This window comes from Gracilinanus agilis, chromosome 1 (genome assembly GCF_016433145.1).
Source record: "Gracilinanus agilis isolate LMUSP501 chromosome 1, AgileGrace, whole genome shotgun sequence".
Lineage (NCBI taxonomy): Eukaryota > Metazoa > Chordata > Mammalia > Didelphimorphia > Didelphidae > Gracilinanus > Gracilinanus agilis.
Genome location: NC_058130.1, coordinates 502536115 through 502561022, shown reverse-complemented (window position 1 = coordinate 502561022; position 24908 = coordinate 502536115). Strand labels below are relative to the sequence as shown.

The 24908-nt window shown below is 36.2% G+C and overlaps 1 protein-coding gene across 1 annotated transcript in view; it reads right to left on the bottom strand.

The window, feature by feature from the left end:
• PDE7A (phosphodiesterase 7A) overlaps window positions 1–24379 on the bottom strand; it is a 141746-nt gene extending 117367 nt beyond the window's left edge. Inside the window, exon 1 of the mRNA XM_044666047.1 lies at window positions 23517–24379. Coding sequence (XP_044521982.1) covers window positions 23517–23654 — 138 coding nt within the window. The 5' untranslated portion in view covers window positions 23655–24379. The remainder of the gene's footprint in view (window positions 1–23516) is intronic.
• Window positions 24380–24908: the final 529 nt, after the last annotated feature.

Genomic DNA, 24908 nt, shown 5'->3' with positions numbered 1-24908 from the left:
ATACTGATCTACCTATTTCTTAGCCATTATCTGATAGTTTTGGTAATCACTACTTCATAATACAATTTAAAAGCTGGTACTGCTAAGACCTCCTTTTACATTTTAAAAATCAATTTGATATTCTTGATTGTTCTTCCAAATGAATTTTTATTTTTTCTAGCTCAATAAAATATTTTTTAGTAATGTAATTGTAATTAAGTAGATTAATTTGGATACTGGAATTGCTACAATTATTGATAAGTTTCAACTAACTTTTTAAATATTTAGGATTTTCCACATATACCACTATGTCATCTGCAAACAGAGATGGTTTTATTACCTTTTTGCCCATTCCGAGTCCTTCAATTTCTTTTCCTCTTATTACTAACACTAGCATAATATTATATTAAACAATATTGGCAATAATGGGCATCTGTTTCACTCCTGATCTTATTAGGAAGGTTTCTAGCATATCCCCCATTATAAATAATACTTGCTAATGCTTTTAGGTAGATGCTTTGTATCATTTTAAGAAAAAACCCATTTATACATACACTTTTGAATGTTTTTAATAGGAATGAGTGCTGTATTTAGTCAAAGGATATTTCTGTATCTATTGATATAATCATGATTTTTTTGTTACTTTAGTTAATATAATAAATTATGTTGATAGTTTTCCAGATATTAAACCATTCCTGGTATAAATCCTGTTTGGTGTCAATGTATAATCTTTGCCATATATTGTTGTAGTCTCCTAGTTGGTATTTTATTTAGGAGTTTTGCATCCATGTTTATTGATGAAACTGGCCTACAATTTTCTTCCTCTGGTTTTGCTCTTCCTGTTTTAGGTATTAGCAGCATATTTGTTTTATAAAAGAAGTTTGGTAAGACTCTTTACCCATTATTTCAAATTATTTAATATTAGAATTAGTTTATCTTTAAATGTTTGGCAAAATTCATTTTTTGGTAAATTTCACTTTTTTAATCTATCTGGTCTTGTTGCTCTATTTTTAGAAGTTCATTTATAGCCTGTTTAATTTTTTTTCTAAAATAGGTTAATTTAGATATTCTATTTCCTTTTCTAATAGTTTATATTTTGGTAGATATTCTTCCATTTCAATTACATTGCTAAATTTGGCATTTAATTGTAAACAAAATAACTCCTAATTGCTTTAATTTCATCTTCATTGGTAGTATATTCACCCTTTTGATCTTTAATGCTATTGATTTGGTTTTCTTCTCCCTTTTTTAAGATCATATTAACCAGCAATTTATCTATTTTGTTGACTTTTTCATAAAGCCAACTCCTAGATTTATTTTTAAAGTCAGTCATCTATATCAATTTTATTGATCTCATCTTTAACTTTTAGGATGTCTAATTTAGTATTTAGTAGGAGATTTAAAATTTGTCCTTTTTCTAGTTTTTAAAATTGCATTCTCAACCCATTGATGTTTTTTTCTCTATTTTATGGACATAAGCATTTAGAGATATACATTTTTGTCTATCGTTTTTGCTATATACCACAGATTTTGATATGTTGTCTCATTTTATCATTCTCTTTAGTGAAATTATATTTTTTCTTTGTGCTTCCATGGTCCCTTGTTACATACAATTTTTTTATTGAATTGTGGCCTGAAAAGGATGTATTTATTATTTTGGCTTTTCTATACTTAATGATGTTTTTGTGCCCTAATAGATGAATAATTTTTTTAAAAGTACTATGCATCACTGAAAAGATATACTCCTTTTTATTCCTGTTCGATTCTCTCTAGATATCTATCAGATTTAACTTACCTAAGATTCTTTTCATCTTCTAGACTTTTTAAAAATTAGATTTGTCTAGTTCTCAAAGGTGAAACATTAAAGTCCTCTACCATTACTGTTTCACTATCTATTTCTACCTGTAATTAGTTTAGCTTTTCCTGTAAAAATCTGGATACTATAATATTCAGTACATATAGGTTTAATGTTGATGAAGCTTTATTATTTATGGTACTTTTTAACATGATATAGTTTCCCTATTTCTCTCTCGATTAAATTTATTTTAGCTTCAACTTTATCAATTACTACTCCTGCTTTCAGTCAGATGAGGTAAAGCATATTCTCCTTCAGACCTTTACTTTTACTCTGTGTGTCTTTCATTTTTAAGTGTGTTTCTTGTAAATAACAGTGTTGGAGTTTGGTTTTTGAGTCATTCTGCTGTTTCCATTTTATGGGTGAATTCCATTTATACTCAGTTATAATCACTAATTGTACATTTCCCTCCATTCTAGTTTTCCTCACTTTTTGTCTCTCCTTTTTGCCCTATCCCTCCTCAGAAGTCCAATTTCTTCTACTATCTTTCCAATTTGCACCTCTGCTAAGAATTTTTCACTTATCCTCTCCTTTTGCTCTACTAGCTTTTATTCTATCCACCCTTCCAAAACTCCTTCCCTTATCTCAACACCTTGCCCTTCTAAACATTCCTCCATTATTTTACCCAGAGTCCTTTCCTTTTTTCCTCACCTTGACTTGTACTCCCTTCTAGAAATCCCTTCTTTATCTTATCCCCTTGCCCTCTTAATCTAATCTCCCTTCTCTTAGTCCCTTTCTTATGCTGTCCCCTTACCCTCCGGTTTCTCTGTTATTTAAGAAGACTTTTATCCTTCTAGTTGTACATGTTATTCCTTCTTTAACCCAGATCTGATGAAAATAGGATTCTAGTAGTCCTGGTCCTCCACCCTTTTCCTCCCCTTCTCTGTGACAATTCTTCCACTCATGCTTCTTTTGTGTGTGATAATTGTTACCTCTTTCTACTTCATTTTATTTTTTAGTTCATTCTATTATATTCAACTCAACCTAAAAAGTCATCTATATGTGCTCTTTCAAACTACCCAAGTAGTGATGTCAAACTATCCCAAGTACTGTTATCATTCTTAAGGGTTATGGAAAACATTTTCCCATACAACAAGTAAACAATTTGATCTTGTTGAATCCCTTATAATTGGTCTTTTGTCTTTACCTTTTCATGGTTCTTACAGATCAATTTTTCTACTCAATTTTGGTCTTTTCCCAAAAAATATTCCAAGAAATTCTTTTTTTTTCCTTTGTGTAATTATGCTCAGTTTTGCTGGTTATATTATTCTAGGTTGTAAACCCAGCTCCTTTGCTCTTCAAAATATTGTTCCATATTCTTCATTCTTTTAGAAGCTACTAAATTTTGTTAGTCTGATTGTAGCTTCACATTATTTAATTTTTTTTCTTGTCACCTGTAGTATTTTCTCCCTAACTTGGGAGCTCCTAACCTTAGCAATAATGTTTCTGTGTTTTTTCATCTTGGAGTCTCTTTTTCGAGGTGATCTGTGGATGCTTTCAATTTTTACTTTATCTTCTAGTTCTAAAATTCCTGAGCAATTTTCCTTGCTAATTTCCTGGAGTATATAGAGTCTAAAGTATTTTTTTGATCAGAACTTTAATCTGATAATTTTTATGCTGTCTTTCCTCAATCTATTTTCCAAATCAATTGTTTTTTGTTTTAACAATTTGAGGACTTATCCCATTAGTAAATGTTCAAGTTAGGGTTCATGGGCCCTTTTACGCCTTGATCTTTCTTAGTTTAAAATTAAGCTCTTGTTTTTAAGCATATATATATGTATATATATTTCCAACTTGACCTCCTGGAACTGTTCCTCCAGAAGCAGGCTAATCCTGGCTCCTTTTTCCACTCCTCATATTTTTTCTGTATCTTCTTTGGCTGTTTTTTATTTAAAATATTTTTCTCCTCATAAGTCTGGAGCAAATGGAGAAGACAGAGGTTGTCCCTCTTACTGCTGGAGATCCAGCTTTGCTCCTTTCTTCCAACCCAACTTTCGCAACGGTTTTCAAGTTCACATGCCCAAACTACAACTTCCAGCTGCCTGATGAGTCTTCCCCATTACCTGAGGGTGGAGAGAGGATGTCCTCACTTTGGGCAGCTGGACAGAGGGGCAGGGAATGCAAAAAAAATCCTCAGAAAAAGGGGGAATGGAGCAGCTCCCCTGTGCTGGCCCCAGCACATGTGCCAATACTTCACCAATGCTGTTTTAGTCCAAGGATAGGATAGTGTGAGACTCATACCACAAGCGGGAAGGAGTGTTATTGATGAGCACAATACAATTCTTTACTAGGGTCTTGGTCTGAGCTCATTTTTGGATGCATTGTAGACAACATCAATAATCCTTGTTTTTCCAAGTACAGGAGCAATTGCCCACATCCAGCCACAGCACCTGGTAATTTTTGTTGCCTTCTTGGACTATTATGGTATGGATGTAGGAGGGGCTGTTCTTGATTTTGGTGGCTCGCTGGCTGGCCCAGCTCATATTTGTGTTTCTCGTAGTAGGGCTTGCACTTGCCCCTGGTCTTTTGGTGCTTGTGCCAGTTGTCCTAGGAGATCCCCAGGATTGGTACAAACATCAAAGAAAGTGTTGGTTGTTTTGTTATATTTCAAATTCTCTTTTTTTAATTTTTTCATTTGGTTTGTTATTTTGTGTTGCATTAGGGAGTCCTTAGCTTCCCCTTGAACAATTTTAATGTTTAATGATTTATTTTCTTCTTTGAGTTTTTGGATCTCTTTCCAAATGGGTCCTTTTCTTTCATAATTTTCTTGATTTTCTTGCATTGCTCTTTTTTCTCTAATTTTTCCTTAACCTCTCTCATTTGTTTTTTGAAGTCTTTTTTCATACTCTTCCAAAACCTGTTTCTGGGCTTGTGGCCATCTGATGGTTCTCTTTACTATATTAGAAAGTATATATAGAATATATATTTCAACTTCAATGTCTCTGAATTTAAACCTAGGCCTACTCTGTCCCCATACTATCTAAAGTTGGATCCTTTCTCTTTTGCTTACTCATTTAGTTAGCTTTATGCTAGACTTGGACTCTATTCTTAAGGGGTAGAGAATAATGCCTCAAGTCTCAAGTTTTAGGGTTTTTTTATATTTGTATTTTCTAGACCAGTGTTGGCAAATCTATGATGCCAAAGGGGGCAGATCCCTTCCCCCTCTCCACTACACTCAAGGACATTTCTCATATCATCCATTCCTCTGCTCAGCAGCCAGATAGGAGTGTTTCCTCCCTCTCTATCTGGGGGTAAGGTGCAAGGGGGGGGCTCACAAAAGGCATGGGGATTATAATTTGGGCATTCAGTCTCTAAAATATTCACCTTTACTATCCTAGGCCCTACTTAGTTCTTCCAATTTCTATAATCTAAGACTAGGAGTAGTTCTTTTCCCCCCTGGCTCATACTCCAGTCTGTGATTGACCTCTTGGTGCTCCAAAGACTCCAGCACTTCTGGCCCTGCAAGCAGACAGGCTCCACTCTCTATGGTCTCCCACTGTCTGTAAGTATCAGCTTTCTTCCCCCTGGAATGGCAGTCAGGGACTCCACTCTCCTGGAGGTGACCACAACCAGCAGAGTTCTTACCCCATAGCAACCAAACTCAATGGTATGTGCTTCCCTTCTCACTCGTACTCAACTAAAGTCACAGTCTCAAATGGAGCCAGTCTGGTCAATGCACCTGGACCCCAAAAATCCTGTTCCAATTAATTGCCAACCCCCAAACTGTAGATGAGTGGAGATTTCCAGAACTGAGGCTGGGGCCCACACAGCTGCTGCCAGGGCTCACCGCCTATCGACTCCACTGGTAGGGTGTAGGTTCCCTTGTCAAGCAAAGTGAGGCTTCCTGCTCTACCCTCGGACTTGCCATTTGTTGGTTCTCCAGTATTTGCTCAAAAGTATTTGTATCAAGTCTCATTCAGATGATCCAGGGGCTAGGCTGGTCAGGAACCTTCCTGCCACATTGTCATTACCTGTTCTGTTTTACTTCCAATTCTTATCTTTTTCTGCCATTTTTAGTATTGATTCTGTGGCATTATTTTTTAATTTGGAAGAGGATAGAGTGAAGTCATCTCATACCCCACTCCACCATCTTTCCCCTACCCATTCAGTCTTTCCTAAAGACCTCTGATGAAGAATAATTCCACTACTTCCCAAAGAAGTCCTAATTCTCTACTTTTGAATTGCTCTAGTTATTAGGATTTTTGGTTTATATCCTATTTTAATCAGCCTTGTTGCAAATTCTATCCATTGCCCTTTGGAGATAAATAGAACAAATCAAATACCTCCTTCATGACACAATCTTTCCAACATTTGAAGACAGCTATCTTATTCCACAACCCTGTCCCCAATCTTTTCTTCTCTAGGCTTAACATTCCCAGTTAACAGAGTCCCATATGACATGAACTCAAGGTCCTTAACTTCCTGGTAGCCATCCTGCCCCCAACATTCTATAGCTTAAAAATTTCCTTCTTCAAATATGAGCCAAGAAATACACACAATGCTGCAGATGTTATCTGACCCAGGGCAGAGAACAAGGGAACTACCACCTTCTTATTCTTGGATATAGTTCTAATGATTTCCTTGGTTGCCATATCACATTGTTGACTCCTATTGTGCTTGCAATCCTTTGAATTCCCAGATCTTTTCCAGAGGATTAATTGTTGAGCAAGGACTCCTTCAACACGTAGTATTTCTGAAGCTTGAAGGCAAATGGGCTAATGAAAAAATAAGGGCAGCTTAAGCATAGGCACATGCACAGATAATTGATAGTGTCAAAAAAATTCTAGGAAGAACTTGGCAAAATTATCCAAATTAAATCAATTCTTTGATATTTAGTTTCTTCATTTAGAAAACTTATGTAAAATGAGATTTAGGATTGAGAAAAGAGGCCTTGGACTCAAAACTAGTAAGAAGCCCAATACCAACATATCATGAATATTTTCTTCAATAACAGAATCAGAAGATAGATTTAATCATTAAAAATGAAATAGCAAACAGGTGGTTACAACTGTGAATTGTTTCTGATGACTTCCAAGATTACTTACACCTCTAAAATTCTGTAAATCAGCTGTCTTGAAGCAGTCTAGTGGTTCATAGTAAAGTCCAAATGATTATCAAATGAGAAAAATTAGAAATAAAGGAAAAGATGAGGACCTGACATTGTATATGATTTAACAGATTAGACAGAAGCTTTTTCAGGTAAAACTGTTATAAGATGTTGAGAGAAAAGCTAATGTATTGCAACAGTCACCACAAGGAGGCAGAAAAAACCTAGAAATTTTTGCAACTAAACATTCCATCTCTTTGCTAAAGATAATATCAATTGCAAAGTAATTTGTAAAAAAACACAAAATAAGATGGAAGATTATGCCCCACACCAAAGTAGTTCCCAAACTTTTTGATCTCAGAACTCTTTTTATTGTTGCTCGATCATGTCCAGTTCTTTATGACCCCATGAACCATATATACTGTCTATGGGATTTTCTTGAATATACTCAAGTGGTTTGCTACTTCCTTCACCAGTAAATGAAGGCAAACAAGTTAAGTGACTTGCCTAAAGTCACACAGATTCTTACGTTAGATTTGAACTCAGGTCTTCCTGATTCCACACCCAGTGCTCTCTCTATCCAATCTAACTGCCCCTCTGAGAACGTCCTGAGAGCAACTGTAAATGAAGTTGGAAGAATAAGTGAACATAAAATGAACTAGGATTGTCTAAAGTTTCAGAGACCAGTAAGATAAACTTGGGATAACTATGATAATGTAAGAAACAGAAGTCATCAATAAAAACTTGTTTTTTAAAAAAAAGTAAACAGTGGTTGACCCCAGGAGAGGAGTGGAGACTCATTTCCAGCCTTCCAGCGGAATAACAGCCAAGAATTCAAGACCAAAAGGAAGCCTGCAGTTCTTTTACTCTGAAGGTGCAGAAATTTCTAGTTGGCTGATAGCTGAGTATAGCAGTTGTCTACAGGAATTTCCAAACAGGCCAAGTTAACAAGAGTGTTTGTTGCACAGACCCAAACTCAAGTCATGAACTTGAAGAATTAAGAGCAAGAAGGTAGTGATCAGGTTTTGTTTCGTATTAGAACCCTTTGAGAGCAATGAAATCTTACAGTTCTGGGCAGCTGGGTAGCTCAGTGGATTGAGAGTCAGGCCTAGAGACAGGAGGTCCTAGATTCAAATCTGACCTCAGACACTTCCCAGCTGTGTGACCCTGGGCAAGTCACTTGACCCCCATTGTCCACCCTTACCACTCTTCCAACTAGGAGCCAATACACAGAAGTTAAGGGTTTAAAAAAAAAAAGAAAAAAGAAAAAGAAATCTTACAGTTCTCTAGCCTGAGCTAATGCTGAGATCTAGAATAACAATACTCCAGATTCCAGAAGGAGTCAAGAGGATACAAATCAACCCAGACATTTTCCCCAGAAGTGTGCAGAGCACAGCCCTAATACATTTTAAAATATAATTTGAGTAAACAAACAAAAAATGTTTCCATAAAAAGCTGTTATGGTGACAGGTATACTCAAGACACAAACCTAAAAGAAAAATGCTAGTCCAAAACATCTACAAGCAAGGCCTAAAAAAAAAAAACCCAACAAAACATAGCTTAGGTGCAAATCATCTGAAGAGATGAAGGAAAAATTAAATTAAGAGAGCTTTAAAATGATTTTTAAAATCAATTGAGATCAAGAAAGAAAAAATGGGAAAAGAAATGAGAGCTAGGGAAGAATGATTTGAAAAGAGAATTAAAAGCTTAGAACAAGATGCCTAAAACCTGACCCAAGAAACAAACAACTTGAAAATCAAAATGAACCAAATGGAAGCTAATGACAAGAATATTAAAACAAAGTCAATAGGAGAGGAAAAAATAGGAGAAAATACAAGGCATAGAACAGTAGTAATAATAGCTAACATTTATATACCACCTATTTATTATGTGTCAGGCATTGTACTAAGTACTTTACAAATATCATCTCATTTGAACCTTATAACAACCCTGAGAAGCAGGTGCTAGTATTACTCCCATTTTAAAGTTGAAGAAACTGTGGCAAATAGAGGTGAAGGGACTTGCCTGGGGTCACACAGCTAGTAAGTATCTAAGGCCACATTTTAACTCACAATACCCAGTTTCTATTCACTGAACCACCTAGCTGCCAAGCCAAAAGTAACTTTGAAAAAAATATCAAGGAAAGATAATTTAAGGATCACTGGACTATCTAAAAGTCATAACCTTTCCAAAAAGGGACCTATACATCATATTTCAAGAAATCATAAAAGGAAATCGCCTGGATTTATTAGAATCAGTGGACAAAATGAAAATAGAAAAAATTTACCAGTAACCTCTTGAAACATCAAAATGAAAACTCTTAGGAACATTAGAATTAAAATCTAGAGTTTCTAGGTGAAAGGAAAAATACTGCAAGCAGCCAGAACAAAAGAGTTCAAATACCAAAAAGCTACAGTCAGGTTCAAACAATGTTCAGCAGCTGCCACTATAAAGGAGTAGAGAACCTAGAATACAACATACTAGAAGGTTAAAAGATCTATAGTCTTGCAATGAAAAATTATTTAAGCAGTAAATCTAATGTTTATAAATATAATCCAACAATAGAACTTTTAATAAAAGATTTTGATGAAAAGAACAGAGTTTGAATATAAACTCTGAAATACAAACACTAAAGTAAAGAGAAACATAGGAAGATAAACATGAGCAAGCAAGCATAAGGGACTAAAAACAAGGATCAACTGTTTATATTCTAATATAAGGAGATGATATCTAGACCCCCTCACTACTCTGTCATCATCATAGGTCACACAGAGGAAGTCTAATTAAACAAAGGACTTGTTTTGTAATGTTTTGATGATCTTGAAGAAAAGAAGGGGAGAGGAAGAGGAATTCACTAGCGTGGGGAGTAGGGAGAGTGAGAAGAAAGATGAGAAAAAATTATTTCAAGTTACTGAAGTGCTTAAGTTTAAGATTATACAAATAAGAGGGCAGGCAACACTTGAATCTCATTCTCATCTTAACTGGTGAGAGGAAAAGAGGAGGAAGGAGAGCAGAAGCAGACTATTCCAAACCTAGAGCAAGAGTGCATAGCTCATTTCTTTGTCATCACCCACTACTTCTTTACAAAGAGGAAGTAAGAAACAGAGAAGTAAAAATATAAGAGAATAGGATATAGGGAAATACACAATTGGCAGCCATAACTGTGAATGTGAATGGGATGTACTCACTCATAAAATGGAATAGGATAACAGAATGGATTTGAAACCAGAATCCAAAAATATGTTGATTTACAAGAAATACAGCTGAAATAAAAAAACAACTACAAAGAGTTAAAATAAGAGGTTTCTGTAAAATCTATTATGCTTCAGTGAAGTTTTAAAAAAAAGGCAGGAATAGCAAAATCAATAGCAAAAATAGACATAACTAAAAGAGATAAACAGAAAAACTACATTTTGATGATAGGTACCATTGAAATGACACATTATTAATATTAAACATATATACACCAAAGAGCATAACATCTAAATACTTAAAGGAACAGTTAAAAGAGCTGCAAAGAAAAATGGACAGTAAAACTATAATAGTGGAGGACAACAATTTAATCCTCTCAGACCTAGATTACACTAACAACAATAAAAATACAAAAGTAAATAAACTAAATGGAATTTTAGAAAAGTTGGATATAAAGCTCTAGAAATAACTAAATGGAAATAGAAAGATACACATTTCTAACTTATGCACAGCACCTTTATAAAAACTGATCATGTATTAGGCATAAAAACCTCACATTTATAGAAAAGTAGAAGTAATAAAATGCATTATTTTACAGACCACACTATATATTCAACAAAAAGCCACTGAAGAAATGATTAGTAATTAATTGAGGATTACATACCTTAAAGAATGGGGGGGGGGGTCAAAGGACAAGTCATAAAAACTATCAATTTCATCAAAGATGACAAAAATGAAAAATGAAACAACATACCAAAATTTAGGGGGTACAAAGAAGTCCATAGAGGAAATTTTGTATTTCCAAACACTTATATAAATAAAAAAGATCCATATGAAATGATGCAAAGTGAAGTGAGCAGAACCAGGAGAACATCATACACAACAGCAATGATGTACAACAATTAACTGTGAATGACTTAACTGTTATCAGCAATGCAAGGACCCCAAGACAATTCCAAGAGATTCATGATAGAAAAATGCTATCTACCACCAAAGAAGAAACTAGTGGAGTCTGAATTCAGATGGAAATATACTATTTTTTAATTGATCTCCTTAATGAGTTTTTTCTTTTATCTTCTTGTATGTGTCCTCTTTCACAATATGATGAACATGAAAATATGTATTACACAGTAGCACATATATAATTGTTATCATATTACTCTGTCTTGGGGAGATGAGAGAAGGGGAAGGGAAGAGCATATGGATTGTAAAATGTCAGGAAATTATTATAAAAATTATTAAAAATTGTAATGACGTAATCTGGAAAAGATATTTAAAAATTAAAAAATAAAAACAAAAAAGTGTACATCCATGAGTAAGTTATACGATAAAAAAAACAAGAAACAAAAAAATTTTAAACCTCCAAATAAACACCATAATACAAACTCTGAAAAATTAACAAAATTAAAAGTAAAGGAAAAAACTATTAAATTAATAAATAAAACTATTAAGGTAACCTGATAAAAAGAGAAAACCAAATTACTAGTATCCAAAATGAAAAAGGTGAATTCATACCAAATGAAAAAATAAAGAAGCTATTAAGTGAGTTTTAATAAAGTGTATATCCCCATGAGAAAAAGAACTAATAATATTTGACAAAAATTGTTGGAAAAACTGGAAAGAAGTCTGGAAAATAAACTCCAAATGAGTATATTACTTAGATTAAAAAGGGTCACAAATCCTATCACAAATGACAGGAGCAAGGAAAAAATTATCTGTCAGATAGGGGAAGAGTTCATGACCAAATGAGCTAGAGAGGATCACATCAGATAAAGTAGAAAATTTTTATTATATAAAATTTAAAAGTTTTTGCACAAAACCAATGCAGGCTAAATTGGAAAAGAAACTGGCACATGTGAAATCTTTGCATTAAGTTTCTCTGATAAAGGCATCATTTCTAAAATATATAGGGACCTGAGTCAAATTTACAAGAATAAGAGTAATTCTCCAATTGATAAATGGCCAAAAGAAATAATAGGAACATTTTTCAAAGGAAGAAATTCAGGCATCAATATTTCATGAAAAATCTCTAAATCACTGATAAATAAATAAAACTCTGATGTTCTACCTTACACTGATCAGACTGGCAAAGCTGACCAAAAGGCAAATGCTAGAGGAGTCGATGGAAAAATAGCTATGAACTAGTTTAGCCAATTTGGAAAGCACTTTGGAACTATGCCTTAAAAACTACTAAATTGTGACCCTTTCGCCCAATGATACTGCTGGTATATTTATACTCCAAAGAATAAAGGACCCATAAGTACAAAAAATTTATAGCAATTATTTTTTGTGTTTGCAAAGAAATAGAAACTAATTAAGTGTCCATCATTTAGGAAATGGCTGAATAAGTTAAGGTATATGAATGTGAGAGAATCCTACTTTGCTGTAAAAAATAAAGGAAGAGATTAAGTATTTATAGAATACCTACTGTGGGCCAAGCATAGTGCTAAGTGCTCTACAAATATTATCTCATGTGAAATGAGGAAGGATATAGTTCAGAGAAACATGGAAAGGCTTATATAAATAGATTCAGAGTGAAATGAGCTGAACCAGGTGAATAATTTATACAAAAACAATTTTGTAAAGATACATTAAAATTTGAAAACATTAGCAGAAACTCTGATCAACACAATAATCAATCACAATTCCAGAGGACTCATAATAAAACATGCTACCTACCACTTCATAGAGATGTGGCCTCAGAATGCTGATTGAGACATTTTTTTGGATGTGATCAATGTAGGAATTTGTTTTGCTTGACTATACTTGTTTGTAATACGGGTTTTAGTTTTCTTGCTTTCTCAATATGTGGAAGTGAGATCAAGGAAGAAAGTAGTTATTCTTTTATTTAAAAAAAATTAATAAAATTTAAGAAATAAGAATGTGAATCCTTGTTTTAGAAAGAAGCTTGAACCTTGCAATTTGCCAAAGTCAATTTAGCTTGGCTAAAGTGAATCTCCCCCACCTCTCCACACACTGGTTTTACTATTTTTGTTTTTCATTTTATTTGGGTCTTTTGTTTTTCAATCACATTTTTCTATATATAGCCCCAGCAATAACCAGCTTTCTTGTAACAAAGACTTTTTAAAAAGGGAAAAAAATTAAGCAAAAGTCACATTTCACTCATATCTGAAAGTATATGCCACACTGTACATCCATAGAAACCACTTTTCCCTATCTCTGCAATAAAGGAATCAAGGGGCAGCTGGGTGGCTAAGTGGATTGAGAGTTAGTTCTAGAGACAGGCTATACTAGGTTCAAACCTGGCCACAGACACTTCCTAGCTGTGTGACCCTGGGCAAGTCGCTTAACCCCCATTGCCATTCTTCTGCCTTGGAACCAATACACAACATTGATTCTAAGAGGGAAAGTAAGGGTTCAATAAAGAAAGAAAAAATAAGGAAATCAAGAATCAACAAGCAAGAATTTATTAAACTAACACCTAATATGTACCACTCACTTAGGATACAAATATAATTAATGAAACAATTAGGTACTTAGGATACAAATATAATAATGAAACAATCCCCATTTGCAAAGCACTTAAAATCCAACAGGATTATAATAAGTGTACAGAGAGAGAAGAAGGTGAGGTAGTGGGTAAAGAGGTTGAATTGAATTGGTTTTGCCAAATTGCAAAGATCAATGAATTCATTACATTTTTCTGAAACAAAGACCTATATTTTTATTTTATTTTATTAAATTTTATTTTTTTCAAACAATTACCCACTTTTCACACTCCACATATCAAGAAAGCAAGAAAAATAAGCCTCTCTTACAAACAATAGAGTCAAATAAAACAAATTCCTGAATTGACCATGTCCAAAAATATGCCTCAATCTATATTCTGAGTTTATCACATCTCTATCAAGAAGTAGATAGCAATGTTTCATCATAAGTCCTCTGGAATTATGGTTGATCACTGTGCTGATCAGAGATAGAATACAAGGGTAGCAGCTGAGTGGCTTAGAGGATTGAGAGTCAGGCCCAGAGATGGGAGGTCCTGGGTTCAAATATGACCTCAGACACTTCCTACCCTGGGCAAGTCACTTAACCTTCCCCCCCACCCATTGCCTAGCCCTTACTGCTCTTCTTCCTTAGAACTAATACCCAGTATTGATTCTAAGACAGAAGATAAGGGTTTAAGAGAGAGAGAGAGAGAGAGAGAGAGAGAGAGAGAGAGAGAGAGAGAGAGAGAAAGAGAGAGAGAGAAAGAGAGAACACATGAACATACAGAAAAGTGGAGAAATATATATATGTGTGTATATGTATACACACATACTCATATACTTGTATAGATATACACATACAGAAAATATAAAGAAATGCAGAATAAGTATACAAAGTAAAATATAGAAAATGGTACACCTGCAGTTCAAGTCAAGAAAGACTTCACTTAGAAGGTGATGGAGAAAGTACTTCTTGAGTTACTCCTCTGAAAGAAAAACAGAGGGATTACCTTCAGGGTATTGGGAACAAGGAACCTTCAGGGAACAAAAAGGCACAGAAAAAGGATATGAACTGTTGTATATAACAAACAAAAAGAAAGCCAGTTTGGCAAGACCACAGAATTAGAAGTAGTAGTGGTGGTGATGATTGCAATGGGGGGGTGTAAGTGGATGTGGTATAATAGAAATATATAGAAAAATATAAAAAAATAATAGAAAATGAGATTGGAAAAACAGTTAAGCAATATTTTTTTCAACTATTCCTTGGCCTAATGTTGGCCATTATAATTTACAGAGTTTAGTTTCATTTTTGTTTTGCTTACATTGTTTCTCACTGTGCATATTGTTTTCCTGTTTATTTTATCAGTTTATAAAAGTCTTCCTACATTTCTTTGAATTTTTCATATTCATCATTTCTTATGGTACTGTAATATTCATATAGTATAATATGCTTACCTGTTCCTCAAATTTACTGAAACATAACAATACTTGGTTTCCAGTTCCTTTCTATGATAAAACGTCCTGCTGTTAGATTTTACCAATTTGTGAGAATTGTCTAATGCACTAAGAGGATGTGATTTTCCCATGGTCACAGAGTAACTAATTAGGAGAAATAGAAATTGATGGAACAGTAGGGCCTTCCTGACTCCAAGACTGGCCCATATCAAATAGCTGATGATCTACAAGAAAACAAAACTACTAGGCACATTCTGCTATTTAAAGAAATATTGTGACTTCAAAGAACCTCATCCTTTTGTGAAGTTAAAATTCCTATTTAAAGAGAACAACCACCTCAATACCTCCTTCAGTGCCCTGTTATGGATCATCAGTTTTCTAAACTTATGGCCAGGAGAGTACAAACTCTGGCAGGTCTTATAAAGCTATAGAAGTTTTGAGTATGACCTGGCAACTTTGTTATCTGAGGACCTGTACAGTTATCTAAGAATTGGGTTGGTTACATGGTGATATATTTTGACCTCAGGTACAACTCTCAAAGAACAGCTACCAATTTACTGAGGAATTGTAATCTACGAGAGAACGTCCACCAATAAAACTATGTTTCCAATCCTCTAATACTCATCATGCCAGAATTTAAACATTTTATGTTATATTTTTTCTATAAAAACAGTTTACATTTAGATACTGCTTTAAGATTTACTGAGGACTCTCCTTCAATTGGGCTATCTTAGCATTTCCTCAGCCCCAAACTTCTGACTTCAGGAGACCAGGGAAAATCCCCACCACCAGATGGAAGCAAGGAGCAACAATGAGGCAGACTGTATTCATCCAGAAAAATTAAAATAAAGAGAAGCAAGACACTTGACTCACAATAATGAGAGAATAGCCAGAATCTATATACACCCATTTACACAGGGACTATATATGAAAGACTACATATATATGCAGACTGGAAAAATCAAAATTAAAAAAACAAACCCAGGGGGCAGCTGGGTAGCTGAGTGGATTGAGAGTCAGGCCTAGAGATAGGAGGTCCTAGGTTCAAGTCTGGCCTCAGACACTTCCCGGCTGTGTGACCCTGGGCAAGTCCCTTGACCCCCATTGCCCACCCTTACCACTCTTCTACCTAGGAGCCAATACACAGAAGTTAAGGGCTTAAAAATGTAAAAAAACAAAAACAAAAACAAAAAACAAACCAAAAAAAAACCCAACTTCACTTGCTTTGACAGAAGTAAAAGTCTCCTCAACCTATTTCATTTCAAGTCCTAAAACTTTTATTTATACTCATGTTCAAAATTCTTATGTCAGAAGTCTTTAGATTAAAAAAGGTATTACTTAAACATGCAAATTGATTTTTTTGAGAAGAATATTTTGGAAAACATTCTGAATAAGAAAAACTAAAATCTTTAAAGTAATAAAAACTCCAGTTTTCTTGTCCAGGTCAGGTCATTCAAGAATAAGTACTTTATCACAAAATATCTCAAAGCAATACGGGAGTTTTAAAATTAAAAAACCAGTTTTCCATTTTGTTTACCATTTTATTGCTATATCTAGCATTCTAGACTTTTATCAAGTAATAGATTTCAAAATGATCTTCTTTCATGTATGCCTGATCTTAACTAATTTTCACTGTTTCCCCAATATAAATATTGCTAACTGTTGGTTTTTTAAAAAAGATATTATTTTATCATATTAAGGACAAATCCATTTATTTTTATACTTTTTTCACGTTGAACAATGGCATCTGTATTTTGGTAAATGCTTTCCTACAACTATTGCAATGATCAAGTGATTACTATTGTTTTTGTTATTAACATGGTCCATTTTGTTTGTAGGATTCCTAGTGTTAAACTCTGGTATAAATTTACCATCTAGTCAAAGTAAATAATCTTTAGAATGCACCGCTGTATCTTCTTTGCTAATATTTTAGCCAGTATTTTTGCATTGAAATTAATTAGAAATGTTTAGCTATAGCAGGAGTTCTTAATCTTTTTTTTTGTGTCTGTGTCATGGACCCCTTTGGCAATCTCATGAAGTCTATAGATTCCTTCTCTGAATAATATAAAGGATATATGAAGAAGGTAATCCAAGTAATGTTAATGCATTGCAATTTCTGGCATTAACAACATGCCATTGAAATGCATAACATAAAATGCATTGGATTACAAAGGAAATTAATTATATTTCCATAGTTATTACAAAAAAAGTTTTAAGTATAGACCCCAGATTAACCCTGGAATATTGTTTTTTTGCTTTTTTGTTTGTTATATTTCTCCTTGATCAAGCTGATGAGTGGAAGACTTGGTAAGTGACCAAGAAGCAAACAAAAGTAGCTTGGTGTTTGATATATTCCAGGGACACTACTATATCACAGCAATTACATGTCTATTAGATGAAGCGTAGAGAATTGGGAGTCAGTAAGGCCTGGGTTCAAATCACAACATTGATAGTTTCTTCATCTGTAATAGAGGTATCAAATCTGGTTTACTCTCACTGGGTTGTAAAACTTTAATGATCTTCTGTCAATTTAAGGAAAGTTGGGGGGGGGGGGGAAGGGAAGCCTCTATCTACTAAATAGAACAGTATCTAATTCAAACTAGTAAGTTAAGATGGCACCACACAACCAGAACTATACTTCAAACTCACTGAAAATTTATTTTACTACTCTTAGATTTGTATCTGAAAGAAAAGAAAACTAAATGCAGGCTCAGAAGAAGTGACTCTGAAATACTGAACTTGAATGAAGATTTACAGGATTTCTACATATAATTCAAAAGGTGATAATGAGAGACCTAAGGAGAAACCTGTGCCTGTCTGCAAACATGCATGCATGGTGCCAAAATAGGAAGAGTCCTTCTCTTCCATCTCCTTATACTTCGGTTATAAGAAACAAATATACTCACGGGGGTACATAATTATATCTTACCCTACAGAGAAGTAGAAGAGGAATAAGACAAGGGAAGGGAGAGGCAATTGGAGGGAGGGGGAAGTAGGGGAGGAGTGATAAAAAGCAAAAACACTATTTAGGAGGAATAGAGTAAAAGGAAATAGAGCAGAATCAAAAGAGGAAAATAAGGTGGAGGGCAATACACAATGAGTAATCATAACTCTGAATGGGATGAACTCACCCACAAAATGGAAGCAGATAGCAGAGTGGATTAGAAACCAAAATCTTACTATATATGTTGTTTACACAAAACACATTTGAGGCAGAGTAACACACACAGATTAAAGGTAAAAGGCTGGAGCAGAATTTATTATGTATCATTAAAAGTAAAAAAAAGCAGGACTAGCAATAATGATACCAGACAAAGCTAAAGTAAAACTTGATCTGATTAAAAGAGATAAGGAAGGAAATTACATCTTGCTAAAAGGTAATATAAACAATAAAGTAGTATCAATACTAAACATTTATGCACCAAATGGTATAGCATCCAGATTTCTTTTTTTCTTTTTTAAACCTTTACCTTCTGCCTTAGAATCAATACTATGTATTGGTTCTAAGATTGAAGCACAGTAAGGGCTAGGCAATTGGGTGTTAAGTAACTTTTCCAGGGTCACACAGCTGGAAAGTGCCTAAAGTAAGATTTGAACCTAGGACATCACATCTCTGGGCCTGACTCTCAATCCACTGAGCCACTCAGCTGCCCCCAGTATCCAGATTTCTAAAGGAGCTTAAGGAGGAAATAGATAATAAAACCATACTAGTAACCCTCCTCTATCAGAACTAGATAAATTGAATCAAAAAATAAGAAAGAAGGGAAGTGTGTGAAATGTTAGAAAAATTAGAATAGATATCTGGAGAATACTGAACAAGGATAAAAAAAGAATATACCTTCTTTTCAGCAGTACGTGATACATATACAAAGACTGACCATGTACTAGGGGCATAGAAATATTGCAAACAAATGCAGAAAAGCAGAATAAATGGCAACTTTTTCAGATTATAATGTAAAAAAATTATAATTAATAAGGGTTCGTGGTGAGGCAAATTTAAGATTAATTGGAAACTAAATAATCTAATTCTTCAACAATTACTTATTTCATTGAAGAAAATAACAATGAGGAGACAACATATCAAAATCTACGGGATATAGCCAAAGCAGTACTCTTGGGGGGGAGGTTATATCTCTGAGTGCCTATATCAACAAAATAGAGAGGGAAGAGATCAAAGAATTGGGCTTGCAACTTAAAAAATAAGAGAACAAATTAAAAAATTCCCAGAAACAGATCTAAATTGGAAATACTAAAAATTAAAGGAGGAATCAGAATGTACCCTAGAACAAAACAAGAAAAAAAATTGGACAGTCACAGATGGAAGAACGGCAATCCAAATTATAGTATATAAATGAATGGATTATTATTGTCCCCAAGATAAAACAGATATGAATAATTTGGAGAAGCCTAGGAATATTTATACACATGGATGTGGTGTGAAATAAGCAGAACCAGTATTATCTGTATAATGACTATAATAATTAAAATAAAAAGAACACTAATCATTGAGAATTCAGTTTTCTTTTAATGACCAATGAGCACAAAGGGATGATGGAACACACTTTTCTGCTTCAACATGGAAATCTGTAATGTCCCATAAACTATAAAATGTGGATGCTGTCTATACCTGCTTAACTTCCTCTCTATGAAAGAGAATATTTGCAGAAATGGCTAACATATAAACAGAAGACATCATTAAAAGAGATGGAGGGGGAGGGAAGAGAAAGGGAAAAGAACCAAAAACTGAATATTTAAGCTCTGCTATGGGAGATGTATAAACAAATCTGAAGAGGGCACAGAAAATTTTGTGAAAGAAAAGCAATGAAAATTTGAAGCAATACCACACAATTCATGATAATTTTCAACTTTCCAACTCATTAAATAACTAAACCAAAAAGTTATATAGTATCCCCAGAGTTGTATTTGCTGAATGAGATAATACTGAGAATAGACATTTAAGACTTGATATATGGCAATGTTGAACTTATGAATCATACATTACCACTATGTAAAAATTTCCAATTCAGACTGAAATTTTTACCAAAAGTAAAATTTCATTTCTGATTTAACCAGGAAGAATTTTGACATGAATTTAAACTCACCAACAAAAAGCATGCCTTACTCCAATGCAAATATTCCTCAAACTCACTACTCTTGTAATATTCTTTTTAAACTGATAGGGGAATCTAAATGTTTACCTAAAAATCAAATACATGCTTCTTTCATTTATTTCTTAAGGCTTAAATTAGTTTAAAATTAATCATCTGTAAAAAAGTAATCTGTTAACTGATAGCAAAAATGTAAGTTTAAATGTCATTTATCTGATATATATGAAGAAGTATTTCACACAAATGAATTTTCCAGACCATGTGGGATGAGCCAGATGATTTAGGTTCAAATCCTTACAAATTACTACCTATTAAATAACATTAGGTAGATCACTTAGCCTCTCTAGGCCTCAGTTTCTTAATCTGTAAAATGAGGGAGGATGGGCTAGATGACATTTAAAGGTCTTTCTAACTCAACAAACTAAAAAAATAGCTCCTCATGCAAAATGAATAAAATTTAAAACATCTTAGCCATTTCATATGCAAATCTGTCACAAAAATTATACCTTTCTCTATTTTTTTAAGCCCTAACCTTCCGTCTTGGAACTAATATTGTGTAAGGGCTAGGCAATGGGAGTTAAGTGACTTGCCCAGGGCCACACAGTGTCTGATACCAGATTTGAATCTGGGACCTCCTGTCTCTGGGTATGACTCTCAATCCACTGAGCCATGACTCTCAATCCACTGCCCACACTGACCTTTTCTTATGGAGAATGGATCATCATTACAAGCACTTATTATTGTGTTTTAACAGTGGAAAAGTTATTTTATTTAAGTTTTCCTTCTCTCTCCTACTATGATCTTTTAAGAACTCTCTGGGATAGTGAAGATTTTATTTTCTCAGCCATGTTTCAAAAAGCTAAAATTGTTAAATAAGCAATAAATTTGTGAAGTACCTTAATGCTGACACTGCTGCCATATTCTGAAATTGATGTCTAGCAATGACACTATCAACTTTTGGGAAATAGAAACATACTAACCATAAAAATTAATGTTGGTCCAGGAAATGAGGTTTATAAGCACTTCAAAAGTGTGACTAAATCTAAATGTCTATAAGTTTCTTCATTAATACTATAGATTAGTAGGAAAACAGATTTTTAGCAACCATCTTTTTCATTCTCCAGAGCTTTGAACAAAAGCAGAGGCTCATTTGTCTTCCTTTTGCATTATTAACCCTTGTTATTACTTAAACATAACCTATCAATATCATCCATATATATTTCCTCATAATATGAAATGTTAACAACAATAAGGCCCTTTCCTTCTATCCCTTCCAATCCCACTCCTCAAAAACAAAAAAAATATTCTAGTACTCAGTAAACACTAAGTAAAGAACTAACCAGGAAAAATAGTTGTTTTATTTCAGTATCTAGATTTTTCAAAAGTCCTAATTTGCTTACTTCAGGTTTAGAAAGACAAAAAAAAGTCTTTTAAGTTAGTAGACCATAGCCCCAACACGTTTACTATTTGCTTCTTGTCTGCCACCCATTATGCTTTTAAAATTCCATTATACACTTAAAATGCATACTAGCAAATTGAGTTAAGAAAGCAATGGGACTTAAAATTGGACTCTCAGGATTAATTAAAACACTGCTTAAAAACCTCTGAGATCACCTTTACTTACTTTAATCCTTTTGGGATTTCTCTTCTCATACCTTTTCCCACAGAGAATTCAAATGATTTTACCCTCTTATTTTATAAGTAGTGATTATTTTTCCTGATTATATCTTGAATGAAAGTCAGTTCTGAAAGTCTGTGCCTGCTGGATTTTGAAAGTAAAATATTATTTTAGAAGAAGTAGGGAAAAGTAACAGACTTTTAACTGCTACATATTTTGGTAGTAATTTAAATTCATTTCAACATTTTGCAACCTAGGAATGCTTTAAGGAAGTCAAGAGTCAAGAAAGACCAGTGACTGATTTTCAGCTATTTCTGAATAATAATAGCTAACATTCACATAACACTAAGTTTTTTCATATATTAAGTCCCTCACAAAAACTCTGTTTAGTAAAAGCATTGTCATCCAGAATTTACAGATGTGGAAACAGACTCTGGGAAGTGACAGTTTGTTTCTCAAGATTCTAAATCAAGTACACTCTGTCCAGTACTATACCACTTAGATGAAGTTGATTAAGAAAAATGACATTTATTGTTATGGTAACTTCATATTCACTCAATCCTCATTAGCACCGTGTCATCCTAAAGAGAAAAGGATGAGGAGTTAGGAACTTAAGTACTTTCTCGGGGTAGACACTGAAATCAAACAATTCAAGATCCCTCCCCTCAAGGAGCTTACAAAGGTTATAGGGAGTAAAGACAAGGATGGAGACAGGAGTGGGTGGGGGAGATTTGATCACAAAAATAAATAATAGAACTAGCTCTGTCAAAGTGACCATTTGACCACAGGTAACTGAATTCTCCGCAGCAAATGGCATTGGAGCATTCATTCAACCCAACTCTGTTCTGTCTGAAGTCTCATCCATCAGTTGCTTCTCTCTTCTAAAGAAGCTTTAAAGTTAAAAAAAAAAAAAGCGGGAACTACGCTTAAAATTCCTCGTCACCATATTTTTTTACTTTTCCCTAGGCTTCATTTTTTTTTCTTTGTTATCTTGGTAACGAAGGAGTTGAAGAGGTAAGGGGAGCTGAAAGAAAATAAGGGTGGTTTGTCCAGGGTTGATTTTTCTTAATTAAAAAAAGGAAAGTGTAAAGTGAAACAGTACAAGGGCCCATCCCACTTAAAAGAAGGGGAGATTAGTAATGGCAAGAACTTCGGAGGCGGAGAGAAAACCTAGGCGGAGGGGCATTGCAGGGATAGGAGTGGGCTATCAGGGATAGTTATGGGGAAGAGCCCAGAGGTAAGAAGAGGAAGACAGGTGGTTTCTCCGCTCTTACCTAGGGGGCAGGAACTTCTTGGCTAGAGGGGTGAGGGTGGGGGTAAGGAAAGAGGGTTAAATCTGCAGGGTTGTATTCAGCACGCAGAAAAGGCAGGGAAAGAGGAAAGAATTGGGGTATGTATCTGGAGAGAACTAGGGTGGGGGGGAGGCATGTGTATATGTGTATGCTGGTATGGGAAAAGATAGGCAATGTGTATGTATGTGTAGCTGGGGGCAATTAAGTTGTGTGTGGTGGTGGTGGGGAATGAGGAACGTGTTTGGGAGAAACTGGTGTATATATGTGGTTGGGGAGGAAGCAGGCGTGTGTATGTATATATGTGTATGTGTGGTTGGGTGGGGGGGGGAAGACAGGCATCTGAGGGCCTCCCCTGCGAATGGAGTGGGGAGCAAGACTGCGCGAACAAGCAGGTTGGGGGGTGGGGACGGTAGGAGAAGGGGCTCCCGCGGTTGCAGAGCGAAGCTTCCCAGACAATGAAGGGGGCGAGGGCCGGCGGGTGAGGGGAAGGGTCGGCTGAGCGTACGGACAGCGGCGGTTACCTGAGAGAGCTGCCGGGGGTTGGGGCAGCCGAAGAGCGCTGAGCTGGAGCTGAAGCTGATGGCTCCTCGGCGGCTGAGGACGTGCTGAGGGACCGGCCTGTCCAGAGGCAGCACCGGCAGCTGGTAACATACTTCCATTGAATACAGCCGTTCTGCTCCCCGGCCCGGCCCCGGCCCGCCGCAGCCCCGCAGCCGCCGGGCGGGGGGACCCGGGCAGCGCCAGAGAGGTTAAGACGGCGGCGGCAAAGGCGATGGAAGCCGCACTCACGCCTCCTCGGGACGGGGGACGGCCCTGCCTCCCTCCTTCCCCCCTCCCCAACCCCACCGCCCCCTTCTTCCCCCGCCCGGTAAGGCGCGGCGGCGGCGACAGTTAGCAACGCGCGCCCCGCTTTGTCAGGAGGGAAGGGGAGTGGAGCGGAGAGGGACCGGCAAAGTCCGGGAGGAACCCCGGGGTCCTCGGCTGACCAGGGAGAGAATCAGGGTAGTCAGAAGGATTAAAAAAAAAAAAGAAGAAAGAAAAAAAAAAAGAGGGGAGCGAGCTGAGCACAGGAGCAAAGAGACCGTTGCTGCCGGCGGCGAGACCCAGAGGCGCGCGAGGCTCCGGGACAGACAACTGGCTTTCTCTGCTTCTGCTGCTTCGGCTGCCACTGCTGCCGCTACAGCCGCCGCCGCCGCCGCCGCCGCCGTCCTCCTCCTCCCCCCCCTCCTCCTCTGTGTTCCCCTCCCCCTCGTCTTGACTTCACTCCGCCGCCAGCGCGAGCCCAGCGTAATTCACACTTTGCAGCCCTAGACCCTGGGCCAACCGCCGCCGCCGCCGTGACGTCACGACGCCGCGCTGCCGCGCGTTGCCGGATGAACGGCTGCCGCCGTCGCCCCTCTCTTAGGAGGCTGACGAGCTTGGGGGTTAGTTAACTACCACCTTCTCCCTCTGTCTTTCAACTCTTTAGCCATCGCCTCCGACCATATTCCAAGCAGACGCCCCACTCCCTAGGATCCTTTCTACTCTTCTTTTACGCTCACGCACCCGATTTCCAGAGAGCACAAGCGCTCATTTCCCACAGTTTAGACTAGTCCCCGGTGACCCCAGCCCGCCCTCTCTTCTGGGAGTGTAGGGTGCGCGGCTCCCGCGGGTCTAGGTCCTCTTGTCCACCTTCCCCTTCTATCCCTCCCTGGTTTCCAGCCTTGGTATTGGAATTATTGCTTCTCTCCCATTTACTGGCCCCCAACTCTTTCATGTCACCGAAAACCGGTGCGCCGAGTGACGTCAACATGCTAGCATACTCGTGACGTCATTCTATGCTAGCAGTACTAGCAGGTGCAGTCCTTGGAACACCTAGTGCTGGAAAAGTGACAGAAAAAAGGAAACTCAGACACGGAGACTGTTGGGGTTGG